The sequence below is a fragment of the Labrus mixtus genome, chromosome 17, assembly GCF_963584025.1.
Source record: "Labrus mixtus chromosome 17, fLabMix1.1, whole genome shotgun sequence".
Classification (NCBI taxonomy): Eukaryota; Metazoa; Chordata; class Actinopteri; order Labriformes; family Labridae; genus Labrus; species Labrus mixtus.
This window is the reverse complement of record NC_083628.1, coordinates 1569582-1595603: the sequence shown is the minus strand read 5'-3', so window position 1 is coordinate 1595603 and position 26022 is coordinate 1569582. Positions and strand designations below refer to the sequence as shown.

General features: G+C 41.9%; 1 protein-coding gene across 3 annotated transcripts in view; it reads left to right on the top strand.

Moving 5' to 3' along the window:
• The window catches only part of erbin (erbb2 interacting protein), a 69894-nt gene that overhangs the window by 8128 nt on the left and 35744 nt on the right, over positions 1-26022 (top strand). For all 3 annotated transcript variants that reach the window (XM_061060966.1, XM_061060965.1, XM_061060967.1), the window contains exons 2-4: positions 4167-4241; positions 22737-22931; positions 23236-23353. In XM_061060966.1, the coding sequence (XP_060916949.1) occupies positions 22746-22931; positions 23236-23353 (304 nt within the window). In that variant the 5' untranslated portion in view covers positions 4167-4241; positions 22737-22745. The remainder of the gene's footprint in view (positions 1-4166; positions 4242-22736; positions 22932-23235; positions 23354-26022) is intronic.

The following is a 26022-nucleotide window of genomic DNA, read 5'->3' as shown; positions in this document are numbered from 1 at the left end:
GATCTGGATCTGTATGTTGCATATGATGGACTCCGTATGTCCACGGTTCATTACTGGAGTGGAAAAAGTCAGGGACAAGCTAGGTTGTTACGAATCCATTTCCACAGACTCAAACCCGTTTAGACGCGTTACATTTAGTTCAAAATAAGTCTCTTTTTTTGTCGGTGTGAAGTTGATGGAATGCAGCACAAATCTGATCTGAATGTTTCATGCCCCGTGCATGCATCTGAAGTGACTGCTTGTAATCATATATCTGTCCCTGCTCAGTCAACAACAATTGTCAGTCATTCTTTGCGAAACTTCCCTTATTCTCTTTGTGTCGTCTTTTTTACAGTCCTTACAGAAATCCATAGTATTAATGTTTCGAACGCTAATTTGTGGTAGGCTGTTTTTACTTGGCATGCAATTGATGGCACATAAATAAAACCTGCTTGCACTTACTATAAATATAATAAAATGTATCTCTAGCACAGTCTATATGACGCATATATCTGCAAATGTGGACATATGCGATGGCCACCTCCAGTGAACGCTTGAGTCACTGAATCCACAGTATGTTCACACTTGTTTTGAAAGCTGCTAATTTGTAAAGAGATCCCCTGAGCTGCATTTTAGTGCATCATGTAACAGTTCACTGGCTGTATGAAGACATCTGGTTTTCTGTGCACAGTCATAGTGGTGGATTGTGGCTCATAAAGAAGCTCCATGTTTGGCTCTCAATCGCTGCGGTGTGCTATGAGTTTTTTAAAAAACCCAGCTGAACGGGCACAGGCTGGTCGGAAGCACCTTGCTCACTGACCTTAATTCACCATGGCCCGGCAATGAAGTCATGTGACTGATTGTGTTTACATCTGCTGCCTAGTGCCTACCCTTGAGTCGTGTCCTTTCCTACTCTGATCCACGAGTATCTTCTTTCAGTGTTGGATGTCATTATGAAACACACCTTTTACCTGCAGTGAGTGTAATATTCTCTGAAAACAAGCCAATTGGATCTGAGCTTACAGTGTGTCTTTATTAGCAGAGCAAAGGAACAGAGTGGCTAGGACATGGAGCTGATATAACGTCTACTAATACATAATTATGCCAGTAATCAGAAATAATGACATTATAACCATAGAAGACAAAACAAACAACTCCATTACACTGCTCCATCTCTGTAATAGACTGCATAAAGACCATCAAGCCCTGCACCTTTTCACCAAGCCTCATTAGAGAGACCAGTTTTTGATCATACTTCAATATTGTAAACAGCCGAAGCACACACACCAGCGCAAGGCTGACCGTGCACCATTACATCACAGCCTTTTTTTCTCACTGTGTAGAAACAAATGTCATGCGTACTTGTCGCACTTTGCATCGTGGGACATCGTTGACCTGCAGCGGCAATGAGGTCAGATGAGTATATCCAGGAAATGTGGCACACCACTTAAAAATACAGAAGTTAACAAACTTGTGAACAAGTGGAAACCTCCGGGGTTGAAAAATGGGTTTTTACTACTGATGGGCAGGCTTGCGCGCAGGACTGTCACGTTGAAGTAATTCCCGCCACATAGCAGTGTGGAAGCAGCGCTGCAGACAGTAGACAGTGCCTGGTGCTGACGCAAAGCACCATCACAGCAGCAACAGCGTTAAACTTGACAGGTGACATAAGAATAGGCTACTAGTAATGAAGATGGTGACTCGGGATTAACTTAACTTTAGTGTAAGCAGAAGGCTTCAGCTAGCTGATGCCGATCGTCGAGTAGTAGTACAACCACCATCACAGCGAGCCACAGCGGCGGGAGTGGAGGAAATGTATTTGAGAGCGAAGAAGAATTAAAGGCTGATTTGAAATGTTATTGACAAAGTGGCTGTTACTACACACCCAAATACATTTTTTTGTGCCACTTAAAAGCCTCAGTTACGTATCCATCAGTTGTCATTTCACTCAGAACTGAGATTTGAATGCTGTCCTACAGAAATGCCGCATTGATTGATGATCTGCACTCTATAGAACACGTAGCAGGCCACCGGGAAGTCCATTCTATTACATGCTTTATAATTTTTACCATAAAAAGATTTCCTCAGACAAGGACTCTTCCATAATGAAATGAAAGTACCTGAATATTGAAATTCCTGCTAATGCCCATCCCTACTTTGCAGAGAGATGCTCCATATTAAGAATGAAAGCAGGAAGTAGTGACATATATTTCACAGCTGATAAGCTGTCCCTATAAATGAGCGAACGTTTCCTGATACCGAAGCACATCAGTCTGTGTAAGGGACGAAGTACTTCCGCAATGACAGAGTTTGTGTAAACAAGGCTCAAGGTGATTTCCTGTGCCGTCTACTTTTCACAGTATACGGTTGCAGCAGAGACTGAGCTCTTGCTGCATAGGAGAAGAGGCTTTTGCTGTAGCTGCAATGCCCCCCATCCCCCATTGTCAACAACACCCCCATTTTAAAATTTGACACTTCTCTTGCTTTACTGCAGCACGTGACGGCGGGAACTTGTTTTGTTTGTCAAAGATTCGCTCTCCCAAATAGATGAGATGAGGATAAAAAGGACCCAAGAGGAAGTGGAGCAGAAACTAATGAGTCAGTGCAGCTCAGTGTGTTCCCAGCTGATTGGGAGACCCTATGAATAAGTCAAAATTTCTCTTTCACCTCCCCTTTTTTTCTTCAGTCTTTTCATCCCTTCCCCTTTTCCCTCCTCTATAGCTCTATTGTGCTCAATGGAGATAGCGGAGGGATGATGCTATCTTTTAGCTGGTGCGGTTTTGTCTCAGATCAGCTAGCAAGGCTAATGCTTTTGCAGGCATGCAGGGACAATACTCCCGTGTTGTGCTCTGACATGAGAGGCAAGATTTTGTCGCTTTCCAATGCTGAGACTTGTTCAGGCTTTTGTTTTTTTTTTAAAGACGAGCTGGATGACCTCCATACAATAGACAGATTTCTGCAGAATGAAAACATTTCGATTGTGCATTACAATAATTCTGCAGAAGTGTTCAGCAGCTTCTGTTTTCTATCTTTTCTTCTCATGTCCTGAGGCAGGACTCGCTGTGCACATAGGAGGAGGCTTTTTCCCCCCATAATCTTAACTTAATACATGCAGGCCCTGTTCAACAGCTCTCTCGAGTGTTTGCTGACAAATCTTTTCTATTCCGAACATACCCAACATTAGCATCCACACTTGCAAAGCCAATCCTCGGCCCGCATAACTTAACACGATGAGAGAGAAAGAGGCTCTTTTGACCTAAATTTGACTGCTTATTATCATGCACCATGGAACATCTTACAGGAGCTTAATCTAATCCAATTAATCTGTTTTGACTTTGGCAGATTTCCATCGATGCTTGGAAGGGATTATCCAAAGATCAATACATCACATTAGTTGCAAGAGACTGTAGTGTCACTATTAGTTTTAGATCTCAGATTTTATGGACAGCCATGTTTAAATGTCACTTTACAGCTGTTTCAATATTTCCATAATATGCAAAAAAGAAAGACACTTTGTTTGTTTATGTAAATCATGAGAATCAGATAGCAACTCATTTTACAGCTTTATATAAAGAAATGCAGGAATTGACCCTTCAGCCCCATTCAGACTGCTCGTTGGAGGCGGGATCTTTACACCACTGTGGCCTGTCGCCTTCACTGTGAATGTCACAAAGGCGTGATGGGGGAACGAAGTGATCCCACTTCTCTCTCCTTCAGAGATAGTAACAGAAGCCCGTTTTAAAGTGCAACTCAGCACCACTTTCGTCATGCCTTAAGACATTCATATTGATTTCTCAACAGTTTAATATCTGCATCCAGGTCTGAATTCACCTTGTGTTGCGGAAGCGAGAGAGAGAGAACAGCACAGAGCTCCACATACACATCCAAAGGCAGCACAGATGAGGTGTTCACCTTGGCCCCACAGTACGCTTCTGTGGCTTTCATATTGAAGTTGAAGCGTCACAGGGGCGTAAATGAGGCCTTGACATTGCAGTCTGAACAGGGCTATATGAATGTACAAAGACGTAAAGATGACGGAGCTTGTTACGGCGTTCTGTAAGGATTGAAGTTAAACTAAAAGTATCGCCCTAACAGTTATACTAGGATACCAGTCTATCTGAAGCAGTTAATGTTGTTTACTTTTGTGCTTATGTTGCCTTTTTCTTTTTTGTCTTTTTTTTCGTTAGATAAGCAGATTGTTGCTGTTGGATCTATCCTCTGCCATCCATTGGGATCCAGGCGCTTGAGTCCTAAATGACAAGGTATGTGAGGCTATCCATTCATGTCAAGTCATTTCCTATTGCTAGAATTTATTAATATCTTAATCATCCCAGGAACTCTACCCTGCAGGTTACACAGCTATTAGTTTGTGGTCTGGCCTGTTTTTGTTTTAAGCAATTAGCTAACACTTAACCTCAGCAATTAGAAGTACACTCAATCTGTCATGGAATTTCTTTTTTCTTTTTTGGATGTGGCTTTTGAGGAAAGCCTGTCTCCCTGAACAGTTTTCTGATGTTTTTTACATCTTAACATTTTATCCAACTCTAACAAGAAACAACAAGAGGGCCCCACCCTGTTCTCTCTGAAGCCAAGGCACATGATACACCTGCCAAACAAGCTCTGTGTGCAGTCAGCATCCTATAAAATACAATGTTGTCACACAAAAAACAGGAACGAGGGAGCTCCAGTCTGGAGGCAATTTGATATTAAACAGCGAGAAGATTCACACATGTATAGAATCATTTTTTCTTTGTAATACTGCAAACACGTCAACATAGATTAAAAAGAGAGGCCTCCTAGCAGGGTTAGAAATAAACACCTGCCAAGTGCCAGATGTGGCAGATTTTCCATTGGCGAGTTAGGCCTAGTACTCAAGTAGGCAGGTATTTTTTGAAGCTGTAGCTTTTTTGTTTACATGAGATTAGTCCAATAGTATGAGGTAACCAAACTAGTGCTGGTGTTAACGTTTGCTAATTGGATTTTTTTCATGCTCACACATACAAACACAGTTACTCTCCCACGGAGGTGACTACAGAGGTCACTGCTGCACACAAAAAAAAAAAAAAGGTACTAGTTGTCAGCCGACTTTCCAGAGTATTAATTTATTGATTTTTATTTAGGTTTAGGTTAGAGAAATCTGCTCGGCCGGTGGATGTTTTATCTACCTGCCACTCTAGTCAGTGAGTGGAAAAGTTGATTTCAGACCCTGGCTCTAAGGCATAAATTAATGGGAAAAACAAGAAGTTACACCAGTTTAAAAAAATCTAGAGTCAAAGAAAAAGAGGCTTTCCTGAACCTGTGTCGAAAGCTGGAGATAAATGAAACCTCCGAACAGCCAATTGTAGAGAGATTCCTCTCACCGACGCCGATTCAAGATGTTGAATTGGCCAAAAAAAGACAGACTGGGGCTGTCGGGTAAACTAGTGTGACGACCACTCACCGACGGGCCGACGATCTCCTTGGTGTGTGTTAGGGCCTTTAAAGTCACTATCACATTCATACATGTCGTCAAACATGTGCTGCCCGGGTTAGAACAACGTGTCGCTGTGTTTCCACAACTGGATTACTTTATTCCTTCAGTCCGGCCTCTGTGCTCTAAACATTGACTACAGATGACACATTTCTGGGCGTCTAGACGGTCTGCGTTAACCATAAAGTCAGTTTGTCTCGGGGACAATGTGGACGAACACATCTTGTGACCTGAATAGTGAAGACAACAGGAGGCTTTAGACGTCTATCTCCTGCTCGAAGCCTCCTCTTTGCTGGCAGGAACAGGTTTATCTTTGAGCCGGGAAAGGTTTTTTTTAAAGAGCAGCATTTCATCATTCACTTGTTTGACTTCTTGCCTTTTGCCCCAGCTCTGTTTGCACAACTTTCACTGTGCTGCAGGCTTTGCATCAATCTACAGTTGATACCTGGATCATAACCAAGGTCAACATTCCTGTCTTTTTTTCACAATATGTTTTGGCTCTTCTCTGGACTTCTATTTGCTTTTTTCTTTTATAATTCAACATCACTTTGCAAAACAAAAAGAAACATAATGACTGTTAAAGGGCTCCATTAAGCACACCATGAGCCACATGATCAATACATGATGTCAGCTGAAAGACTGATACAGACCATCATTGATTCAAATTAACAGTGGCTGTTTGCTGCGTTTAACAAGGGAGTAGGGACAAGTTGGCCCATTTACAGACAGACTGAAATCCTTTTTACATTGGAAATAATCCAACCCCATGATTCCTTTTTGCGTTCTTCAAAGATGAAATGAACACAAGTTGTAGCAGATTACTGATTCATTTAATTGTAGATTAATTTAAAGTTATGCCACTTCTTCCGTCTTTGACATAACACTGTTTTCTTTTTCGTTCTTTATGCACTCACACTAGGCCTAGTTGCTTCGTAGCATGCTTGAGCACCATTGTCCCCCCTTCCCCATTCCCCCGCTGGCCTGTGCTCACACTGCTCTAGGACTAACCGGGCCTGAGCCTGGTTACCTCTTGTACATAACATCGTAATACAGCACATGCATGGCTTTAAGTAATTATGAAGCGTGCTTAGTTTACAAGCTGGCCGAATTTAAAAAAAAAAAAAAAAAAAAAAAAAAAAAAAAAGGACGCATGGTCGAGTCCTTCTGCACATCAGAGAACAACACAGAGATCATGACGGCTGTACTTTGCTGACATTGTGTCTTATTTTGAGTCATTTTAATCAGATACAGCCAGAACACTCAGCTGTCTAAGTCGTGTACCCGTGCTTGTGCTCGTGCATGACCTGTACCGTGTCGAAGCACACCTCTTCCAAACCGTGCCAGGGCCAAGGAAGTGTACCAAAACACTGGTACAGATTGCCTAGTAGTGTGAGTGTGCCCTTATTGTTGCATCAAACTTGTTTCCTAGCTTTCATACTATTGTCAGATTTTGAAAACTCTGGTTTGAGTTACTAAGAAAGAAGTAGTTTTTAAAAAGAATAAATCGATATAGCAGATGTATCTTTTGATAAACCATATTTACAGATGGAATCCACCATCCTTAAACATGTGAGCTAATATCTAACCAGAACATCTAATTGATTATCCCATGACATGGCTCCTGCTGACGGTGCTATGAGCATGATTAGATCCTTTGAATTTTTCCGGATGATGACGCACAGTATCTTGTGTTGCTCTGACAGTAATCCAGCTAATAGCTGAGTGACTTAAAACCTGCTATTACTGATTGTCAACCCACAGTTAGGGATCAACATCATCATTCATATTAATGGGGCAGTGTTTATCTACCTAGATTAAAGGCCAAGATTTGGCCTGTTTGGGCATTGTTTGTTTTTACCAAATCCAGAGGGAGGGAGAGTTCATGCCTCTATCTTTCTCATTGTTAACTGCTGTAAAACGACCTTTGATGAGCAGACTTTAAGACTTTAAAAAGGCATTGTTGGGGAGTTTTTTTTTTATCCATTTCCATTCTCTCCAGCAGGCAAACTGGGAGAATGAGGCAGTTGTCTGCATGGATACATGGCTCTGACCTAAATGTGTCTGACCTGGTTATTGAGACTTGGCAGAGAGCATCTCACTCCCTCTGTCTTTCTCACTCACTCACATGGACGAACAGACAAGTTATTGTTGCTGATATGTAACCCTGTATCCTGCTTTACCAGTGCAGTGTCACCCTTTAAACACCTCTGTCACTTAGAGAGGTTTTTAAGAATATGCTAGTGACCAATACATTATCACTATTTCACTATTTATGGGCGGCAGTAGCTCAGTCTGTAGGGACTTGGGTTGGGAATCGGAGGGTCGCCAGTTCAAGTCCCGGCACGGACCAAGTCCGGAAATTGGTTTGGTAGCTGGAGAGGTGCCAGGCCACTTCCTGAGCACTGCCGAGGTGCCCTTGAGCAAGGTACCGAACCCCCCCCCCCCACCACCAGCCCAGGAGCAGCCCCCCCACTCTGAGACCTCTCCATTAGTGCATGTCCATAGGATCCTGTTTGTGCGTGTGTGTATTTCAGCCTATGTTTGTGTAGCATGTTAACTAGACAGAGTGTAAAAACGAATTTCCCCTCGCGGGATCAATAAAGTATAAATTATTATTATTATTATCACATTTATTTTTGAATACATTTAAGGTGGCTTGTTCATGTTGATAAGTACAACTCAAAGCTTAACAAGATACTTACCTTCATTTATGTTGATTACATTTTACATTGCTGTGCCCTTCATGCCCGAGTCGCTCGTTTACTGTACATTCCCCAGATTTTTCCCCACCCTGGCCATCTGTGTGCGCAGCATATATCATGAGCAGTTAGCCCTCCAGGTCCTCTCGAGCTCTGTGAGTTGGAAACGAGACGAGTGTCTTCGGTCTGTTGCGCTTGAACTCTCTGTAAATTCATATCAGCATAGTGAATTCACTGTAAACACTAATCTGCCTCGTCGTATGCAACAAAAAACAACTCTTATATTCAAATAAGGGGAAACTTTGTGTGTGGTAGAGGGGATTACCCTCTCATCTCACGTGTCATACAAGCACAAATAACCATAGTGTCAATATTTGTGACTGTTGCATGGTGCACCATGGGAAAAATGGTATTAAAACAATCCAATTAAAGAGTTTAAAAATGGTATAGGGGCAGATGGGATGAGAGGCAGCCTTGCTGCCGATGTAGAGGATAGAGCAGGCCGTGCATGAATGAGGACGGCGGTGGTTGAGGGGACGACACAGTCCGACGGTGGTGACTGGGCGCCAGGGACGTCAGGTGGTAGTGGTGCCAGATCACCTCGCTGAAGGTTGGGGGAATGCCGTCTACTCGAGAGCCCGGCTTGTGCTGCTGTGACATGGCGTCTTGTGTTTCTAACACACTGAACAAACTGAATTGAAACATTTCAAAGGCAACAGTGGACGTGCAAAACGTCACCACAAGGACAATTTTTTGTGTTTCTTTGCTGCTGCCATTGTGCACACTCGATTGAAGCAGCTGCCTGTTGTTCATACTCGTTTATTAAACAATTAATCATTATAGGAAAGCATTGTATTGTTTGATAGCAGGCTGTAAAGACGCCTTTGCAGCTGCCGTACCATTAATGCTGTGGGTTATTGTTGCTGCTGGGGTTCATGCCTGCAATAAAACAAATAATAAGTGTGGCTAGATGAACCAGAATCTAAATGTTTTGATTGATTTAGAAGTATGATATGGTTGAAAATTAACTACAGGGTGCTGCATTTCATCAGTGGTAGAGTAATTTTTATGTGTAAGCTTAAAGTGAGAATCTATTGTTAGAAAGAACCTTAAACTACTATCTTGACTCTGCTTTATAATCCTTATTGTGACTGCAACAGTGTTAATAAGAGCTAATGTCGCTGCCTGGGTCTCCTCTCTGCAGAAACACATCTCAGGGGCTTATATTTAACAGGATCTCATATTTAATTAAGAACTTACTGGCAGAAGGGATTATGGAGCAGGATACTATTTATAACCAGCAGGCCGGACTCTGTCCATGCCCTGGTTAGACCTTAATGAGGAAGAGAATGCTCCCTGTGTATCCAGGCTTGTATTTTAAACAGCATGAGATCAAATGCACTGATTTAATTTGTCTTCAACAAAATATATATCTAGATAATTTCAGGACGATTACTCCGGATATTCTCCTGACCTGTCCTGACATAAAAATAGACGTTGAAGTAGCGGACATAAAAGAAACATAAGCCATGCATGAAAACAGGACAGCAATACATGCAGTACAGCCCACAAGATACCTAAAATCATGACATCAGAACACGAGACAGAGGCCTACATTAGGGCGCCACAGCTTTGACATTCTTTGCATTGATACAGAAATTGACGATTGACGTCAGTCGTCAGCTGCGGTGAGCTCATCTCACAGGATACCCCGCTGCTCTTCTCAGCAGAACTGTAGCCAGGAAGTGGCTTTCAGAGACTCAACCAGGTAGTTCTTAAAATGCTCTGGAGGAGGGTGCACTATGTTTATTGTATGCACTTGTTCAGGTCGGTTGTCTATGCAGTGTAGAGATACACTGAATACATTGTTTGACTTATTCATAAATATGTGCAGATTTGATGATGCATTGTAGCTGTTAACATTCAAATGTAGACAGTGAGTTATGGTAGTTATGTCAGCTTACTACAATGACGCTTGTCCTGCATTATATAAAGAAAACCTTTGTGTGGTTAGGGTTGGGGGGTAACAGTACAGAGAAGTCATGGTTAAGTTTGAAACTCGGTTTTGAGGTCAGGGTTCAGCAGGAGTTTAGTACAACTCGAAATATGCATAAAAAAGTCCTGAATGCGTTATTCTAATTTTCTCTTATTTATTTTCAAAACTGACAATAATGCAAGTTAAAGTTTGTTCAGTCTAGTTGTTATTTTTAAACACAAAAGAGAGGAAAGCAAAGTGATGAACAAATAATGATGAACTATACGTTTCAACCTTAAAGGAGCAGTATGTAACTTTGACACCTAGTGTTTAAAATGGGTACTGCAGTCTAAATTCAAAACATCATAGAGAGCTGTCTCCCCCCGCCCCCTCCTCTCTAGAGTCGATGCTCACACAGGTCACCATGTGGTGGACACTGAAGCTTCAGTGTTTATCCAGCTCTGCATGGGTCTGTAAACCTTTCTGTGTTCTAACCTCTCTCCATTTTTCAAAAAGCATCTCCAATATTGATCCTAGTTTGAGCACGTTTCTGCTCGTGGAGCTTATTAGAAACATGCAGAGGCTTTTTAGGTCGGGTACAATCACTTCTATCTGAACCACTTCTCTTGCCCGCTTCCATCGCTGCAACACCTGTTGGTTTGACCTGATAACTGCTCTCATATCTGGCAAACCGAGGGCGTCCAAAACGGCTGTGTGGGGGTGCCTTAAAACCGCCTACCTTCTCTGGTCCAAACAAATCCAGAGCATTCAGGACCAGAATCTGAAGTTAGAAGGAGAACATACTGGCTGCTGCATTGTTGTCAGAGAAGCCAGCACTTCAACATGTTTCCTTAATGATCAGATAGTAAGATACCTTTATCATTTCAGTCACTACAGATCGTACTGATTGGTCCTTTAAGCTTTTTGTTGGATATGATGTTTGTTAATCAATTAACAGTACTTAAAGTGCCTTTAAAGAGTTGCTCTACATAATTCTCACACAATTACATTTCAGTACTAAGAGGATTGTAGGACAGGCATGAAAGGTCAGAAGATAAACATGTTCATTAATCACCTCGCTGCATGATACAAAGGACCTAACCTTTTGGAAGTGGAAGGTTTAATTCCCAGTCTTTGTTGTTCTCTGGGGGATCAGTGACATCTCCGTAACCTCCAGAGCTGTGAAGGCCTGAACAAATGAAGTGAAAATAAGATGAGCGTTCATTTGCCCCCGGCCCATCCGTGTCTAAAGAAATAACATGGGAATTATTCATTATGGGAATTATTCATTAGAGTAATTATGATCCTCATCTCAAAGGGAATGGAAGTAAAGGCGCTCTAGATTCAGAATATTTGAGATCCTCTCACTGTGAGGAGTGTACAGAGAGTAAAATGGAGAATAAACTGTATCATGTTACTTCTTGAGCTTATTTCAGCAAAGCGTTAAAGGTAAACAAAGACTTTGTAGTAATACAAAATCTCTTAAAAGGTGGAGTCAGTAGAAATGTTCATTCCAGCTTGTAAATGCAACATTCAAATTGTGCCCCTCCTCCTGGGCTCAATGCAACCAGATGCGCACGCCCGCTGCAGGACTTAGCATGTATGTTTACTTCTTGTACCAGCACTGCAAGCTACCTGAGAATTGCACATGTATTGTGATGGAAAAGCTGCTGATTTGGCAAGCTAGCATAAGCTAACCACTGACCAACACCGGTCGCTATTCATCCCTAGCTGATCCCCGAAAGCTGGAGAAAGCCAACTCAAGGATCAGCCTCGTTTTGGAAAAGACACTTGGCGTTTAGCCTCACTATGATCATATTTTCTCTTCTTTGACGCTATGTCCACGTCCTCCATATTCCTCGGTCTGATTAGCATCCAGTCGTTGAATTTTATCCTCTCCCGAACTCACCTGTATGCTGTCGTTGGTGCACCAGGTCAACCAAAACATGGGGGAAAAGAGACTCTGCAGAAACAGTCACCACCACACATGCATGGAGGCCCAGAAGTAATGAATGAGGAGCATTACTTCAATTTAAGTCTATATTTTAGTTTTTATGAGAATGCTACTGACTATCTTTAAAGGACAGCGGACCCTTTCAAGATGCTAAAGCCATTAAGCATCTCCCTACATTGTAATTTTATTCATCTAGTGAGCTTATTAAGGTACAGCTTAGCTCCTGACCCCCCCAATACCTACCATAAAATGTTGAGAGAAAATCATGTGTGATGTGTAACTGCTTCATTCAGTTTAACTACTGAGTCTGTTTGATTTGAAGAGGAAGAAAAACGGCAGATAATTCAGCTCCTTGTGAATGATTAACACTGAAGGAATTCTGAACTAAAAAGAAGCCGAGGGCAGCTCAGCTCGCAGCCCCTCTCGACAGCCTGTCTCTACCAAAGAACAAGGCTAGAGAAACAGATTTTCAACATCAAACTGCTTTAATAAGTGTGTTTAACATTTCTCATAACCAGCTGTGTTCAATGAAGAGAATAAAAGATCCCTGTACAGATTAAGACTCTGATTATATTCTGTGTAAATGTCTCTCTGAGTCATGACTGTCTACCATGAGTCAGAAGCTCGAGTCTCGCTGGCTGTGTTGTTGTCAGACGATGACGGTGTCAGGTTTACATCATGTTTACATGGAAGGGACAACAGGTGAATTCTGGGTATTGTATAGGAAGTTGAGAAACAGAGTGGATTGACAGTGAGCTGATGTATTTTCCTCTGTGAATACTTAAGATACGTGAACTCTTGGTGTTCATCCAAGTATTTCAGGAGCAGTGTGTTCTGTACTTTATGACCTGCTTGTTGTTTTAATGAGCTCTCTGATACTTAACATGAAAACAACTGCAAACTGTTACAACGATATAAAGGAGAAGTACAGCCTGCTAAGTAGATGAGGCTCGGTGGCCTTCTGCTGCAACAATGACACTGTTTTCTCCTGCTTTAACAGAGACGCATAACAAAGCCTTTACTGAATCATATTCTGACATAAAGGAATGTGTGTAGGTTATATGTAAATGTTTAAATAGCTCTGAGTCTTGTGCTCGTGTTGAGTTCAGTCTATCAGAGCCAGCCTGCTCGGAGTAGAACATTTGGAGGATGCTGTAAAAGGCACTTTGTCTTTGTCACAGATCAGATTACCTACCCTCATTTCTTCCCAAATTCAAAGAAAACAATCATGGTTTTGTTTTCTATTGACATGCAAGACCACTGAGACCTATGAACGCTGGTGAGAACCAAAACCAGAGGGAGAGCAAAAACTGGAACTTCAGGTTCCACTAAGCTGCATTCCCCCCCCCCCCCCCCCCCCCCTTGCCACTGCGGATACTGAGAACAGGGTTGTCTTTCGACTTATTTCAGCTGTAATTCCAGCCGTCTGTTCCTGTTACTTGGGTTTTGCACTCACGGCTTGCTTACTATGTTTTTTTGTTACCAAGCCCCGCTGTGGGGAAAATGCCAGAGGTTGTTAAATCAGAAGGCGTGGATATGCGTCAAAAGCTGTTCTTTGGTTTGTGACCTTGGTTTGAAAGTATGCACTGCAGCATGGAGACATTGCTCTGTTTGTCTTAGTCAGTTGCTGAACTGCTGTCCTCTTAACTCAATATCTCACTGCATTATTGAGAAGCAGCAGCTCTCCTGTTGTGCCAGCTGGAGTTGAATGTGATGCTGTTAATGAGGTGCCCAGAGGAAACACATCACTAGGGACTTTCTTGTACACAACTCGTCAGGGTAGAAATGTTCCCACCCACCTGATTCTCCACCTACATACTCAAACATATTTTTTTTGGACAACCATACTTGAAACATGTGAAGAATACATTTGATTGTATAACTGGCTCCTTGGCAGCAGCTTTTGATGGATAATACAAATAAAATAATACAGCCAGCAGGGCTTGACAAATAATAATATAAGCAAAATCTATTTTGGGGGGGGGTAAGCTACATGTGGGAAGTTTAGGTGAGGGGATGTGACGCAGCAGGAAATATTGAAGGAAGTTACCACTAGCAAATGGGAGGGCATCTCTGAGCACATGATTGAACACCAGCATGTTTTTCTCTTTTCTTTTGTTGATACTGTGGATATGTCAAACTAGACAGAGTCCCAATGTACTTGGATATAAAAGGCAAAAATTGTCAACACTGTGGTCTCCTGAGGCAAGAAATGATGGAAAAAAAACTGCGGAAGTGGCAGAGGATGCAACTATACAATGCTATAATGAGAATATTTAAAACAATGCCTTTGAATCAATGCTACGTGTAGTTTGACAGACTCAAAATATAGTCCTGTACCAATCACGGGGAATAAACGTCACCAACCTCTCGCACTCGCTCGAGGTGAAGTCTCCTGATTATATCCTGCTGCGTTCTCACATCAGCTCACTATGGCTTTTCTGCAGAAAAAATACTAGGATGCTGCAGGAGAGTGAAAAATTCAGCTGTTTGCATTCACATACAGTATGCAGCTCACCCCCAAAAAAGTTTTTCAGGAGTTTACATGCAAGTGTGAAAGCAACTTTAGCAATTAATGGAAACTTGAAATAAGTTCCATTACATGCATACATTACCCAGGATGCCACCTTTCTTTGGAGAGAGAGGCTTGGTCGGTAACACCACAAATATGTATAACAGATGTACAGACAAAAGCAGCCCCTTTTTAAAGTTTGAGGGGTTTTTTCTTCCAATGAAAATATACTTCATTAAGTAACGTTTTTGGACTGGATAATTATTTTGTGAATCCCAACAAACAAGCTTTCTTGTCAGTAGAAATTACAGTGGACTTCTTTGGGAAAGGCCATGATCCCATGTGAGAAGAGCCAGACCTACTGTATAGGAAGGGTAAGAGAACAACCCTATAGCCCGCTGGTGTTCCGCCCTGCATTGAGGAAGTGATTTTTCTTTTTTTTTTCTTTCCGCTTCCTTCACAGACAGAAGCAGTTCAAGTATATCCCACAGGCTCCGCGGGCTTTTGTGTCTGTTTTTTCTCTCTTCCTGCATTGTTTTTGTTCCCTTAACCTCTAAAGTAAAATTTCAGCCTTGGCCCAGAAATCCCTGTCCCAGTCCCCTGCAATCTGGATCAAAAGCTCCTTTCATAAAGCCAGAGCTAGCCCCTACTAATCACATTCTGCTGTATCAACCAGACGAGTACTATTTTGCTATAAATAACGCAAGCTGCTTTGCTACTGTCGGATGCTGCACTTTCGTTTCCGCTTAACTGTTTACACACAGAAACATACATGCACACACTAACTCACTCAGACACAACACCAACATTAGCATATACTGCTTTTAGACGATGCAAATGGGATTTTCTTCAGCCATATTCTTACATGCTTTGGGGTCTAAATGTGTATTTGGAATTGGTCCAATATATTGCTTCAGCCAGCAGAAAAACAACACGCTAATCTCGTAGGGCAAATTTGCCTGATTGTTGTTTTTTTTTTTTATTTTTTTTTATTTTTTTTTTACCACTAACGGGGTCAGATTGTTATTAAATCTGTCTGACAACATTACAGCAATAATACTAATACTTTACTAAGTAAAGAGAACTGTTAGCTATATTTTTCTCTGCACATCCACCAGAATTTGACAAAGTGATGTGATACAATAAAATCTATCATTTTTTCCCCTGCAGGGAATCAATGCATATGGGATAATATGGAAGGATTTCTCCTTTGTATTCCTCGCGTTCATGTTGTCCACACTTTCTTGCTGCTGAGGTGGAGGTCAGAGCAGGCGGTGGATGATGGTGGTCGCTGGAAGGCCATCCTTTTAAATCTCTTGGACTACAGCGCTGCACAAGTTAGGCTGTCTCCCCATTAGTACTAATAACTTAACCAATATAAACAAAGCACAATCCAGACTATCCTCATGTAAACAGAAACACAAACCAATGGCAACCAGAATACGACATACCACACAATAGAGCTATTGCAAATGTCCCGATAAATAAGTGAAAAACACAACGAGCTAGCTAACACATCCTCGGCAGGATGGTTTGTTTGTGTTGTGTTCCATCTGAGCTACGCTTTTTAAAACATAATTTCAGGCAGCGGAATACGAGCAACTCCCACGTTTTGCAATGACAATTTGCCGTTTGTGTTGATAGAGTCTGCCTACTATGGAGAGAGCAATATAACGCCCATTCTGGTTTAAAAATAAAGTACTTTTATTTAGAAGAAGGTCTGTCTCTGTTGCGAACCTTTCTGTAATGTTGTTGACCACTTTGAGTGAAAAACCACCCCTCCACTAAGTTGATGTACTTTGATTTGGTGCATTTCCCAAAAGGATCCAGTGCGGCTAAATAAATCTGCTGGACCAATACCAAAACTTTAGCAACTACCGGTATTAGTCATTTAGACCCCAAAATATGCAAAAAAAAAGTCCCAGATTTTAAAATGCTGGAGTTCCCCTTTAGGCCCTGTTTCACCTCTTGTCTATTATTTGAAGTTTTCACAAGGCTCCTCTGTGTGGTTATGGAGTTTGAAACAACCCAATTAGGTTGAGTAAATTGTCGGAATTTGGGTCTTTTTGAAGCTTAGACACGTTACAACCTTCTAATTTGTTCCCAACACTTTCTAAACCAGAAGTAGGCCAGTGAGTGTTAGTTGGCCGCTGTGAAAGAACTCGGAGACCTTTGGAAACACACCCAGACATCTCAATCTCTGTCCGCCTCTCTCAGAGTTTCTTTAAATAATAGTTTGCTGTCTTTGACCCTTTTTTAAATCACCTTTTAGAGCTATCTGCACAACTCTTCTGTAATTTATCCATTTATACGAGGCATTATTAGCAGTACAAGCTCAGCTGTTTTCTTTTTGTGTATGAATTCAGAGGTCGGAGAGCCAATCATATTCTTGAGCGCAGTTTCTATAGCAACAGCACTGACCCAGGAGGCACTTAGGTTACAGGGAGAGGGGTTGTGACATGGAAGTGGTTTCCTGGCTCTCACTGGGAGAATAAAGTGGGAATCTGTGACTGGGTCTGCTCTGTTTAATTCTCTGTTGCACAGAGGAAGCCACAGGGATCACTGCCAGGCTGCAGAGTCACATGTCCACCATTCACACATGCCCACGCATTTTGACATTTCTGAATAGATCCAGCCAGCGTTATTCAATGCTTCTAACAATTTCACAGCCGTCAGTCCAAGCTCTTCCTAACATTTAAGTGAATGTTTTGCTTTGAATAAGTCGGCTAAGAAAGAAAATCTAAGCCAAGAGCTTAACATGTCTGGAAATCACCACTGAATGGTTCTGAACTTTCTCCGTTCAGAAGTCAAGGGCTCCTGATGGACGGATGATCATTCCAGTAACATGTAGGTCAGTGGATAAGCTTATCTTTGTTGAAGGCAGTCCGGTTCTCATTAGTGTGCTGCCTTCCAGATTACTCTCGGGGGCTTCAGACAGCCAGCCTAGCAGTGCCATGGCTGTCCTGCCTCTTTCCCTTCTTTCATTTTTCTTTCAAGGGCATCTTTTTTGGTTTCTGTTAAAGAAAGTAAAAACGACGCTTTCCTTGCAAAAAGAAGAGTCATCAATGGTATCCAATCTTCTCATAAAACAGGTAGAAGATGGATAAACCCCACCGGTGTAGTGCACCACTCGAGTGCACAAAAAGCTCAACGTTGTGCAGCAGAGCAGTGTATAAACTCTTACATTATACTGTCTTAGACATTATGCAAATGTAAGAGGAATTATGCATGGTTTATACATGTATCTGTTGATTTTGTTTACTGGGCATCACACACTGCCAACCCGGTGGGAGTTGCTAAACTTAACTTTACCTCTTCTTTAAAAAGTGTTCTTGAAGGAGTGGAGTCTCCATTTGGCATAGCAGCTAACTCTATAACTCTATACCCTGACTACAAAGGTGATTCAGTTTCATATCCATCACTGAGCAAACCAGGTTTAAGTGTGCACTCAGGCTCTGCTTTTTGTTCTTCCCTGGCTTTGGAATCAGGTATAAATGTCATAAGTCAAGTTTTCAAGCCACACGGGCACAGGTAAATGTCCACAGTCCGCTGTGTCTTTGATAAACTGTCAGGATCTCTGTTGAGTCCACATGTTCTTTATTTAAACAGATATTGGTCTGTTTCACTTTCACTTCCTCTCTCGGTGTCGCCTACTGCAGGCAATCGTGTTTGAGAATGTTTTGACTCTCACTCCAACTGAGGGGACTATTTTGTTTGTTTTTACAAATACGTCACTTCTTAAAACATCTGGTCACCCTTTTCTTTTTCTTATTTTAGCAAATATTGCACCAAAAATAATTTTGGAATTTTAAATCAGTGGTTCCCAAAGTGGGGGTCAGACACTGAGAGGGGGGTCCCAAGATGCTTTCCAAAAATGCCTTTCAAAAATACAAACTTTAAATGATTTCAAGTTGCATATTTTACCCATTTTTTTGTTTTTTATAAAAAGGCACACAGAGACTCTAAAATAATACAATTATTATTAGGCTGCTATGTTCTTCTGTGTTGTTCTAATGCCAGTGTTTGGATAGGCCTGTTAGCACGTGCCTGTGCCCAACATTTAATACTTGGACCCCCCCCCCCCCACTTCCAGGCACAGTGGGGGGTCCACTCTCTCTGGCACCCTTATTTTGAGTGGTATTTTTAATACACAGTCAGGAACTGGATCAAGTCATTCTTTGCTTTGGTTGAAAGAAACCCGCTATCCAATCCTACAAATTCTCATATATCACCAAATACCTGCGACATTCCCAGCAGCCTCAGCTGTACTCATGGTATTTAATGCTATTCATTAGCATTTTAACATGCTTAACTGATTAAAATTAGCATGTGTTTATAGTCAGTTAGCATGTTGATGTTAAGATTTATGTTAAAGCCATCCTATCCCAGAGTACGACCTCACAGAGCCATCGGGTGTTGAACTCTCAGATCTGCTGTCCTACATTCTCATTTTCTGCCCATTAAACATTATTACTCTTTAAACTGTGAGATTAAATTCTTCCACCAGCTTTAACATGTTCACTCCCTACAACATCACTCTCATCGTTGTATCTGCTCGTGCCCCGCCTGATTGCTTTTTTCTTGCATAACTCTCAATAACCCACCACCACCCACTTTCTCCAACACACATCCCACTGCCTCTCCTCCTACTCCGGATCGCATGCGTCATTCATACGCTCGGCTCTTGTTACTCGGGGTGATCGGAGCCAAGCCCTCTGTCATCCCCTCTGGTGATAGACCAGATTACTCAGAGTATTTATACATGAGCTGCCTGCTGCTCGAGCAATGAGTGTGTGGGAGGCTGACAGCCCTGTGGGTTGTGCTTACCTCATGTGAGAGTGGGTGTGTGCAAACATGAAGCATTTTCTAATGAGCTGCAGATACAGGGATGGCTGACCGCTCCACTTTGCACTAAAGTTCTGTCATGAAACCTGTCTTTATCTCTAAAATCCAAAAGTTAGTGAATGCATCTTTTTCAGATTTTTTTGGTATTGAAACACGTCGCAAACCTCTTCACCACACTGATAAAGGATGTTCTCAGCTCTAAGTGTTTTTTAAGCTGTCTTGATTTTATCATCCCCCTGATGAAGAAGACAGCCGAAGGCGGTTGGTGATTACATTGTTGTGTGCAGATAGTGTGAATTTTGATAGTCTTGCTGAAGCTCCCTGTGTGTGCTCTCGGAGTAAGAAATAGAGGTATCCTGACTGACGCCATTGGAGGCTATTAAGTCATATTTTGAGCATCTACAAAAATAGTCCCACCTACTTTGCACTCTCCTGAAAGAGCATCTTTGCTTTGCACATGAAATAATAAGGCCATCCACACAAAAAGAAGACCGTGGGTTGTACTCAGTTGACCAAATTTCACAGGAAATCTTTCCTCGTAGCAAGATCTTACACAAACATGTGCTCACACACCCCCACACACAGTCTGTACTGAGAGTGCAGGTCAAGGCTATCACAATTTTACAGCCCAGTTATTCGGTCAGGATACACAGAGAAGTGAAGGACTCTGAGATTATGAACTGTAACAGCGTTCAGATTAAGACGAGGGGGAGGAAAAGTCACATTCTCCGAGGAACAAAGCCTCTTTTGACCAGCACACATTCCATATTACATACTGTATGTAGTGAATACGACCGCCTTGACTTAAATTCAACCAAAGTATACTTAACTCTGGTACATAAGACACTTGTACACCTTCCTTCTGTTAAGCTTTCTGATAGATTGACAGCTGAAAAGATTGTCTTCATTTTTGTCACGTTATTTGTCTGTAGATAGAGTTTGGATCGTCAGGCACAAGGATTTCAAAAATGATTCATGGCCTACTTCTTTTTGCATTTTTTATTCCCAGCTTCAACCCAACTGAGGATACAGCAAACCCAAGATATTGAACATCTGTTCATTCTTTCCCTACCTATGGAAAACAGCTTTTTCCCACAAGGAAAAACAGTAAAGGGAAACTTGAAAAATTACCATTTTATCTCAAGCTTCTCTGGGACGCTCTGCTTTAGTGAAACTTCTAAAAGAAAGGGAACACAATTCATATCCCTTTTTTCATTTTTTGTATCAATTGTGCAGAGTACTAGCTCACTGCTCTGTCGAGGATCGGCTGTTATCTACCTGCTAATGTGAGAGCATACAGGCAACACCGTACTTTAGAGGAAACAATAGAAGTGAGTGTGCATGAAGCAAACCCACGGCTATTTTGAAAGGTCCTTCTGCAGAAGTGGCTCTGCCCTGAAGAGTGGTTGCACACGAGCGGATGCTGCAGCAAAGCTTTTTACTCTGTGAACGACTCAAACCGGGCTCTCTTTTACACCAGACTCTGTATTGGATCTCTGGCTTATGCATCTTGTTTGCCCAGGCGCCTGCAATGTTTATTTTTTAACAACAAGAAAAATCAGACCAATGCAGCTTATTGCGGGGCTTAGCAGTATTAAATACAAGCATCATTGCAGTTATCAACCTCATTTCCAGGAATGGGAGAAGAAAGCTCCAGAAGTAAGACACTCTCATGGACGCCGCCATGTTTGTTTTGCTGATACGTCACTTGGCGTCTGCACAGGTAGTCAGCAGGTAGTTGGAAACCGAGCTATGGCGTATACATGCCAAAGAATCCCACTTTCTCTCTTGAGTTCTCCAGGTAGCAAAATCCGGTTTCTAAGAATCAGGATATAATGTTTAAATTCACAAACACAAAATTGGATCCTAAAAACAAACTGATCAAAACCAGGATACTCGAGTCCATGTAAACGCACTCAATGTCATGCTAAAGGGAAACTCCAGTATTTATCAACACGCGAATGAGTCAAATAGTTTAGTCCATTTTGACAGTTTATCACCCATCTCAAGTCTGGTGAACACAGACAGTGACTGGTGGCGGCGGCCACCTACAGCTTTCCAAGGAAGCTTAAATTTGTAAGAAGTAGACTAGAAAAACACTGAAAGCAGTGCCCTAATACTCCCTGGAAACAAACTGGATAGTGTTGTAGAGCAATGAGCCACAACTGCTGCCACTAATCTAGCATGTAGGTATGAGGCTGAGTCTTTGTATCACAAATCCCTACTACCATCTCTGTGATAGACAAAATATGCAAACAAACAAGTATGAAAACGTCTTTTTAAAGAAGGACCTGAGTATGAAGGGGAAGTATTTGTGTGCTCATTGTGACAAAGGTCAAATATCTGTTTCTCCTTGTCAGGCTGTAAGGCAAAATCTTTTTCTTGGCATATTCAGATTCATTTTGGGAAGTCTTCACAAAAATAAACACAAGATGTAATTCTGCAAATTGGGTTCAAGCCACATTTGAAGGCAGTTCACACGGTGTGATTCAAATCAAACCCCTGCAGACGAGTCTCCATTTGAGAGATCTGGATTCCTGATTCAATTTGAAAACCAGGAAACAGAAGTTTATCAGAGCAGCGGAGCAGAAAATGCTGCTACTGGCCGCTGCGCGTGAGTTTGTCTGTTACAACAGAGGGGGTCTGCACCGCAACTTGACAGTGTGATTGTTTGGAGGGCGGGATGATGATGGGTGTTGGGTTCTCATGATCTGCGTGGGAGAGCCATGCCATGAGAATACGTAGTCACAGACGTCTGGACCTCATAACCACAACAACCCACACAGATCGCTTGGTGAAGTCTGGATGCATATATCTGATGGGGAATACATTTGATGTAGCCTCCAGTCTGAACAAAGTCGCACCCTCTCTACATCCTTAACCTCTTTCCTTAAATGTCTGAGTGGTCAGTTTGTTGAACAGAATCAGGAATATGTTGCATTTACTTCATTTTTGTAGTTGTTTGTTCAGTTTGTGAGTCATTGGGTCCATGTGTTCTTTGACTCAGACTGCTGACAATTATCAGTCCTGTGCAAGGAAAAGCAAATAACACAAGTAATTTCTGTCAATTAAGGCTGCAGTCACATGGTTATGGATCAGATGCAAAGATAAGATATCAAGATCTGTGTGTGTGTGTGTGCGTGTTTAAAGTGGGATTATTTTTAAACTGCACTAAAACGATTACATGTGTTACGTAGGAGGTTTAAAAAGGTAAAAGGAAAGAGGCCATAAAAACATTGCCCACCTCCTCAGCTCTTCCTGATCCCACTCCCTGTGCTTATCTCTGTGTTTTCCTCTCCCAGTGCCTGAGGATGTCCAAGCGGAGCTTTTTTGTTCGTCTGGTGCCGTGCCGCTGCTTGCGGGGTGAGGAGGAGGCAGTGACATCGCTGGACTACTCCCACTGCAGCCTGGAGACTGTTCCTAAGGAGATCTTTAGCTTCGAGAAGACCCTGCAGGAACTCTACCTCGATGCCAACCAGATCGAGGAGCTGCCTAAAGTAAGTCACACACGCTGATGCATGGAAACTTTGTGTTAATGCACCACAGAAAATCTTTAAACCACATGAAAGCGTTACTCCTGAGGCCTTGAATAATGACTTTTTGCATGCATAACTTGTACATCTCTCATGAAAAGCTTGCATTGTGTTCATCATTCATATTTATTTTGGAAGAAGAGCCTTTTGAATGATGCAACAAACAAACAATGAGGCCATTTAAACATTAATGTAATGCAGTATTTTCTTGGTAAACAATACACTTTTTGATAAAACTGTCATGACTTGTTCTCTCTCTCTCCACCAGCAACTGTTTAACTGCCAGCTACTCCACCGGCTGAGCATGCCAGATAACGACCTAACGGTGTTGCCAGCAGCGATCGCAAACCTCATCAACCTCAGGGAGCTTGACGTCAGCAAAAATAGTAAGAAAAATGGCTGCTTAAATTGACTGTGCTATCAGATTCAGGTTAGATGTATGGTTGACTGGCGGGGTTAATGTGTCATGTAACACATGTTACGTCAGATCATGTTGCTGAAACCTTAAAAAAAACCTGACCACAGACACTCAGGCTTAGTGACCTGTGAAGTTCAGATGTGTCCTAGTTGTCCTGCTGTTGTCATGACTACTAAAGACGATAATCAAAAACCCTGAGCTTGTCAAGCGAGACTTGTGTAACTGGTTCCATGTTTTTATTGCTTCAAAGATGTTCTGAGGTAAAATGTCACAGCGTGTCTCATTTACCGCACGTTACGCCACAAGAGTGCTCGACTGAAACTCCTGACGTGATGGATTAAGGAAGTAGACAAGCCCAGTCCTGTTATACACCAAACACTGTCTTCATAGGAAACACAGATTGAGCTCTTGAGACTGTAGAAGAAACGCACACAGTGACTCCACCACTCAAATTTGATACCTTGAGTTTTGAGATTATTTTTATTTAATTTAGAACAAGATCTCTTTCACAGGGGTGAGCTGGCCAAGAGGGCAGCAGAACATGTCATAGTAAATGTGACATTATTAAGAAACAGTTTACAAACAATAAGTTAAGAGGAAACAACGATTACAATGTGAAAATCAGTTTACAGATAAAGTGCAGAGTCGTGATGACGGGCACTGTCCCAATTGTCTCGCGTTTTCTGTCTTTTAAGATCAAGCGAAATGAGATCTGCCATTTTGTCTTCCATCATCTTTGTGTCTCCATCCATCAGATTAAATTTACATATGCTGAGTGAGAAAGTTGTTTTTTTCTTTTCATAGAATATTTGGTATTTACTCGGACAAATTCTGGGATCTGCAACTTTCCATTTGCGATGATAAAATTGCAATTTATTGTGCACACTTAATCGCTATATTTGACTAAATCTGATGGCTTGGAGTAACCCAGAACTTCCACCAGATACGAGCGCATTGATGTCAGCTCCACTACGTTGCGGCTCTGTGCTCCCTCATCCGTCAACACCCACAGGCTGCGTTCTCAGAGCGCAGCACAGCCGGTCAGCTGGAGTGCAGAGACAAAAAAAAAGCTCTCCTTTATTTTCTGACCATGTTACCTACTTTTATTATAGACATCTTTAAGCAAACAGTGTCTCCTGCATTTCACTTTAGCTTCTCTTGTCAGACCTCGGAGGCTGCGTGCACTTCTCATACCCCATCTCTGTTTTTTTGCACAAACAGTGAGAATATCTGCACACGGCGCTCAGCTCAAAGTTTCATCACTGGGTGGGAAAAGTGACAGCGACTGTCAAAGTGTGACATTTACCTTCTTTGAAGATAAACATTTGCACTGTTCAATGTGAGTTTCGTACTGGAAGTCCTTTTCGGGTTCGCCTGTTTGATGAGAACTTTCCGCTGTCAGCGGCATCCTCGTCTTGACATTTAGAACAAAAAACAGCTGCGAGGTGTCTGACAGCTCTCTGTTGTCACGCCAAGGTGGATGAAGAATCAAACCAGGTGTTTGTGCTGTTTTGAAGACATCTTCCTGTTGAATATTATACAACATGTTGTCCGTATTTTACCATGAACGTCACAGTCTGACTTTACCTTTCAGTTAAAAGTTTTTTAAAAAGTGGTTAAACTGCAGATAGGCAGTGGTGGACAAAGTACAGACCTTTATGACTCAAGTCAAAGTAGAGATCCTCCTGGTCAAATACGACTCCAACACAAGTTAAAGTTGCTGGAGGACTTGCTTTTTCAAAATCTCTAAACATTGTTGTATGTTCAGAATGCATGAGTGTACATTCTGCTACGTTATGTTTATTTAGAGAACATTATTTACATTTACTCTCATGCTACAGATTTCCAGATTTGCAGCTCCAAAATAAACAAAACAATTAAATAAATAAACAGAAAACTACCCGATGAGCAGGAGAAATGTCAGCCAGGCTTTACACAGTGACAAAACATTCACAGACATGTCAGTCGCTGCAAGGGCCTCTTGAACTCTTAACACTGTGCAGCATTATTCTTATTCCTGTTGCTGCTGAAGTAGCTACAGCTCAACTCACATTTTAGTTACTTTCCACATCTTGGTTCACGGTGTCAGATAGTTGATGATCTCTGTGTAACCCTGAAGTGAAGCAGAACAGAAAAGTAAAGAAGCGTGCATGCTCAGCAAAAAAAACTATTTCATGGGAAAAGAAAGGTCAAAGGGTCGTTCTAATATAACTGGATGATCGTGGAGACGGGCCAGATTAAACCAACGTTGAAGGCTGATGTTGTGTTTTCATGACCCAGAGCTTCATGTGCCCTGTTGACATTAAAAGAAGCTTATCCTTCCTCACAAAAGCACTCTGCGCTGAGTGTTGTGGACACAGAACCAAGTGGGTGGAAATCAACCTTGAGACTCCGTCACATCTCGTCTTTCTTGCAGTAAGCACAGAACACACTTTAAGGACGATCGCTCAGTGTTTGATTGTTCTCCTTGTTCCTTTTCTTCTCTTTTATACGTCACCTTGAGCACTCGCCTGTGTGGCTGTTAGGAAAGGAAAGGTGCAGCAGAGCACACAATCCACCTGTGTTTGATATTCTAAAAGCTTCTCCTGCTAGACAACAAGCTACAGCTTCTTTATCGCTCCTCTCTTTGGTTATGAC